Consider the following 5,275-nt stretch of genomic DNA (forward strand, 5'->3'; position numbering starts at 1 on the left):
GAGGCGGGGGGCGGGCGGAGGCCGGGCGGGGCCGCGCCGGCCGGCGAGGCTGAGAGCGCGGGCGGAGGGCGCGGACCCAGCGGGCGCGGACCGACCGCGCGCACCGGCCATGGCCTCCAAGTGTCCCAAGTGCGACAAGACGGTGTACTTCGGTGAGTGCCCGCGCCCCGCGCCCCGCGCCCCGCGCCCGCCTCGGCCGCGGAGCTGCGCCCGGCGCCCGGGATGCACGGCCCGAAGCCCCCGGCCACGCCGCCCGCGGGTGCGGCCGGGCCGGGGCGGCAGACGGGTCCCGTGGGCGCTGCGCCGCCGGGCTCCTCCCGGGCGGGGTCGGGCGTGGCCGTGCGCCCCGCCTCCGCCCGCCGCCCCTCCGCCCGGCCGCCCCGGCGGGTCTGGGCTCCGTCGGGACTCCGTGCGAGCGGGGCGACCTGGGCTCCCGCGCGTCCCATCCGCTCCCGGCCTCACTCCCAGCGGGGCGGGGCGGGGCACCGCGCGGGTCCCCAGCTTTGCTGTGCGCTCGGCGCCCCAGCCCCCGACTCTTGAAGGGCAGGAGGAGCCCTGGGTCCCCCACCTCGGCCTCCTGGCGCGGCCGCGAATCACCTGGCCGCCCCGGTCCCTCCAGCCCGAGCCTTGGCGGAGGAGCGGGGCAGGCAGGACGGCCGCTCTGCGCGTCCCGCGTCAGTGCGGTCGGGGCGCCGCTGCGCTAACCCCCTTCTCAGGACAGGGGAGGCCACTCTTGTTTGCTCTCCCCAGTGGGGAGGGACCGGATTCGGCTTCTGGGTGGCCTGCAGCCAGGGACTTCCTGCTGCCGCCTCCTCAGAAGCCTGCCCAGCCTTGGTCCCCGTCCCAAATCGCGCTCGTCTGGCAAGTCCAGGCGACGTGCCGACGCTCCCGCCGTCAGTCTGCCCATGACTTGCCAGGCCAGGCCAGCTCAGGGTTGTCCTGGGGGCCTGGGCCAGTGCACCACTCGGAGAAGTGGTTGCCTGCGAGGGCACCAGCTCCGGCCCAGCAAAGCAAAGGTGGCTCAGTTCTCAGTTCCACTGTCTTGGTTCTGTGGGGCCCACACCTGCGTGTGTGTTTGGGAAGGGAGGTTTGGTGTGCAGGGACCGGGGTGTGGGGGGACCGGCCTGCTCCTGCACCAGGCAGACTGAACCCTAGTGGCCTACCCCTGGGTAGATCCAGGCAGGACAGTCGGAGGTACCTGGGACGGCATGATTCCCGGCTCCCCAGCAGGCAGACCTGGTAGGGGAGCTTGTTTCCCTCCCAGCTGTGAGACCCAATCGATTCTGTGTTCCCAACGGGGGCTGTAATGCGGCCAGCGACCCAGTCAGCCGGTCTGGAGGCCAGCCCTCTGCCCCCACATGGCCACATCCCAGAGCTGGCCAGCGCAGTATGGTTTTGGCAGCCCTGAGATGCAGCTGCCAGTCCCCGGTGCCCACCCGACAAACTCCTTATCACAGTGCTAGAAGGGTGCCAGGCTGCCATGCTGCCAAGCTTGCCTCCAGGCCAGCCAGCTGTTGCCTGCCTTGTCTTGGACAGCAGGATCCTGGGCACCTCAGAGGGAGCTAAGTGGTAGAGCCCAGCGTGGCAGTAGGTAGAGCTCCCCAGGGACCTTTCAGGTCTGGCCAGGCCAGGCTGGTTCTGCCAGGGCTATGAAGAGCCAGCACCCTACTCCGTGCCTCGGCCACTGACCTGGAGCAGTGCCCCTGGCCTCTCAGGGTCAGCTGCCCTGCTTCCTGCCAATTGCTAGGGCTGGGTAGGGGAGGTCTGGTGCCAGAGGGAGGGTCCACTGGTTGTCAGCAGATGCTACCATATTTGTCATCTGAAGAACAGGGCGGCTGTATCTTAGTGAGCAGCCAGACTCCAGACTGGCCCTTCCCCCTTGGCATTCCAGCCCTTCTTCCTGCCCCACCCTCCACCCTTTTCCTGCCCTCCTCTCCTGGGAGACCCGGGCTTCCGTCCATTGAGAGGACACTCTCCTGCCCAGCACTGGGGATGGGAACAGCAGGGCACCCCAGCAACTGGTCTTGAACATCTGACCCCCAAGTGGCAGCTAGGAAGATCTCGGGCTGGGATGAGAAAGTCAATAAGACCCTGGGTCCAGGGATCTCACGGGGAGAGGCCTGGGTCCAGGGGTCCCACGGGAAGAGGCCTGGGTCCAGGGGTCCCACGGGGAGAGGCCTGGTTTCTCATGGAGGAGCCATAGGCCCCTCAGTGGGTGCTGGCTAGCCCCACTGCATCGTGGGGGAGAAGTGGGTCAGGGGTGTGTGTGAGAGGAGGTAGGTGGGGCAGAGGCGAGTGTGTGCAAGACTTGGGAGAGAAGCAGGTGCCCTCTCAGCAGACTTGGAGGGGTTAACGGGTACCTGAGCCTGGGCTGTGTGCAGATGAGGGAGGCCCGCAGGGAAAGCTGGGCCCCTGGCCTGAGGCTATTCCTAGGTAAGACGCAGGCTCAGTGGACAGCCCCTGCTCTGTGGAAGGCCCTGGGAGGGTGGGGGCACATCAGGGCCAGGTGAGAATCCCTGCCTCCCTCTGCCCGCAGCGGAGAAGGTGAGCTCTCTAGGCAAGGACTGGCATAAGTTCTGCCTGAAGTGCGAACGCTGCAACAAGACGCTGACTCCGGGTGGGCATGCGGAGGTGAGCAGCAGCGGGGAGGGGGGGGGGGTGACTGGAGGGCCGGTGGCCCCTCCCTCACCGCTGTTCCTCTGCCTAGCATGACGGGAAGCCCTTCTGCCACAAGCCCTGCTATGCCACACTGTTTGGACCCAAAGGTGAGCTTGCTTTTGGGGACACTTTTGTCCCCGCAAGCCTTGGAGGGATGGGCAGGGTGGTCTTTGGCAGAGCTTCCTGCGAGCTCCTGGGGGGCCGGGGAGGGGGGTGGGGGGTGGGGGGGAGGCGGCCGGCCACCAGCTTAATGGCTTCTCCACTCGCAGGCGTGAACATCGGGGGTGCTGGCTCCTACATCTATGAGAAACCCTTGGCTGAGGGCCCGCAGGCCACCGGCCCCATCGAGGCCCCAGTGGCCCGACCTGAGGAGCGCAAGGCCAGCGGTCCCCCCAAAGGACCCAGCCGAGGTAGGTGCAGCTTTGAATGGGACTGGGGGTAGGCGGCCAAGGTCCCTTCTGACCTAGCCGCCCCCCCCAGCCTCTAGTGTTACCACCTTCACTGGAGAGCCCACCATGTGCCCCAGATGCAACAAGAGGGTCTACTTCGGTGAGTGACGCCTGGCCGTGGGAATCCGTGCTGGGCGGGGCGTCCCGGGCTCCTCCCCTCTGCTGGGCGGGGTGTCACGGGCGACTCCTCCTCTCTGTGCTGGGCGGGGTGTCACGGGCTCCTCTCCTCTGCTGGGCGGGGTGTCACAGGCTCCTCCTCCTCTCTGTGCTGGGCAGGGCGTCCGGGGCTCCTCCGCCTCTCTGTGCTGGGCGGGGTGTTCCAGGCTCCTCTCCTCTGCTGGGCGGGGTGTCACAGGCTCCTCCCCTCTGCTCGGCAGGGTGTCACAGGCTCCTCCCCTCTGCTGGGCGGGGCATCACAGGCTCCTCCCCTTGCTCAGCTGGGTGTCACAGGCTCCTCCTCCTCCTCTCTGTGCTGGGCAGGGTGTCCCGGGCCCTTCCCCTCTGCTGGGTGGGGCATCACAGGCTCCTCCCCTCTGTTGGGCGGGGTGTCACAGACTCCTCCCCTCTGTTGGGCGGGGCATCCCGGGCTCCTCCCCTCTGCTGGACGGGACGTCCCGGGCTCCTCCCCTCTGCTGGGCGGGGTGTCACAGGCTCCTCCTCTCTGTGCTGGGCGGGGCATCACAGGCTCCTCCCCTTGCTCAGCTGGGTGTCACAGGCTCCTCCTCCTCTCTGTGCTGGGCAGGGTGTCACGGGCTCCTCCCCTCTGCTGGGCGGGGTGTCCCTAGCTCCTCCCCTCTGTTTGGTGGGGCATCACAGGCTCCTCTCCTCTGCTGGGCGGGGCGTCACGGGCTCCTCCCCTCTGCTGGGCAGGGCATGGCCAGCTCCTCCCCTTTGCTGGGTGGGGTGTCCTCCAGATCCCTCTGCTGGGCCCTCCTCCCCTTTTCTGAGGGGGCATCACTGGCTCCTCCCTTCAGCTGAAAAGGTGACATCTCTGGGCAAAGATTGGCACCGGCCCTGCCTTCGCTGTGAGCGCTGCTCAAAGACCCTGACTCCAGGAGGGCATGCAGAGGTGAGGCCCCAAACCTCTAACCCCAGGAGGGCGTGCAGAGGTGAGGCTCATGAGTGAGCTGGTGGGGTTAGACTGCCCTGGAGGGAACTACAGGTATGAGAAGTAGATAAAGATTCAGGGCCGATGGGGTCCAGGCTGCAGAGGGAAGGAAGGGAGCCGTCCCACAGGCCAGCCCAGGCTGAAGACTGGCCCCCGATGGCCAGAGTGCACCCTCTCACCATGCTGCAGAGGGTACCCCTTCACCTGACCCACCCTGCCAGGGTAAATGGGCCCGGGTTCTCGGGGAGGGACTGCATCAGGGAAGCCTCTCGGGAGGGCAGCCAGGGGTCTGTGTGCCCAGCATTCCCCCTGTGTCCACAGCACGACGGCCAGCCCTACTGCCACAAGCCCTGCTATGGGATTCTGTTTGGACCCAAGGGTAAGTGGGGGTAGACGGAGGCTGTGGCTGGGGGGCGGGGAAGTCCTCTCTTTCTCCAGACACCTGCTTGTGCCGTGTCCACCCCAGACATCTCTCTCCACAGGTGTGAACACCGGGGCTGTGGGCAGCTACATCTACGACAGAGACCCTGAAGGCGCAGTCCAGCCTTAGGCTGTGGCCTGCAGGACCCATCTCCTGCTGGACCTGCCCCAAAGTCCCCTGCTTGGCTCTAGGGAGGAAGCTTCCACTGTCCAGTGCTGCCGAGAGCCGGGGCCCGCGTCCCTGGAGGAGGAGGAGTTCTTGTGGGCAGTCTCCAGGGGCCCAGCCGTTTGATGGTGTGCTACCCCTCGTAGCGTCTTATGTCCCGTGACCTCCTTGTTCATGCCTCCGTGCCCCAAGGGGCCCCCTGTGCCTACCCTTTCTGTCTCTGTCCTCGTGTGTCCCCACGTCCTTGGTGGCTCTCCAAAGCAGCTGTCCTGTTCCTTCCCTGCTGCCCGTACCAGCCCACCAGTATTACGCCCTGCTTGCCAGTGGTGGCCCCACTCTCACGGCACCCCGGGTGGAGGTACTCTTAGTAGGACACTGCCTAGACCCTGCCCTGCACTGCCCTCCCTCCACACCCTCCACACCGCTCACATTCAGTGTCTGACTTGGCTGTCAATAAAGGGTTTGAGGATTGTA

At 66.8% G+C, this 5,275-nt stretch overlaps 1 protein-coding gene across 2 annotated transcripts; it reads left to right on the top strand.

Moving 5' to 3' along the window:
• Positions 1 to 5,275, top strand: Crip2 (cysteine rich protein 2). Of its 2 annotated transcripts, none has more exons than XM_090344960.1 (8): positions 1 to 152; positions 2,537 to 2,631; positions 2,708 to 2,765; positions 2,928 to 3,068; positions 3,139 to 3,207; positions 4,082 to 4,216; positions 4,537 to 4,594; positions 4,698 to 5,275. In XM_090344960.1, the coding sequence occupies exons 1-8, from the start codon at positions 110 to 112 to the stop codon at positions 4,744 to 4,746; spliced, it is 648 nt and encodes a 215-aa protein (XP_090201086.1). In that variant the 5' UTR covers positions 1 to 109; the 3' UTR covers positions 4,747 to 5,275. The 2 variants fall into 2 exon arrangements, with proteins under 2 accessions (XP_090201086.1, XP_090201087.1); XM_090344961.1 differs by having other exon boundaries at positions 6 to 152; positions 4,082 to 4,176.

This window comes from Megascapheus bottae, chromosome 14 (genome assembly GCF_031878675.1).
Source record: "Megascapheus bottae isolate mThoBot1 chromosome 14, mThoBot2.hap1, whole genome shotgun sequence".
NCBI lineage: Eukaryota > Metazoa > Chordata > Mammalia > Rodentia > Geomyidae > Megascapheus > Megascapheus bottae.

Excerpts from the sequence above, each read along its gene's own strand:
- Crip2 (XM_090344960.1), top strand. The coding sequence starts at position 110 with ATGGCCTCCAAGTGTCCCAAGTGCGACAAGACGGTGTACTTCG. Across the intron at positions 3,069-3,138 it reads CCCCAAAGGACCCAGCCGAG|CCTCTAGTGTTACCACCTTC; the intron begins GTAGGTGCAGCT and ends CGCCCCCCCCAG. Across the intron at positions 4,217-4,536 it reads CCCCAGGAGGGCGTGCAGAG|CACGACGGCCAGCCCTACTG; the intron begins GTGAGGCTCATG and ends CTGTGTCCACAG.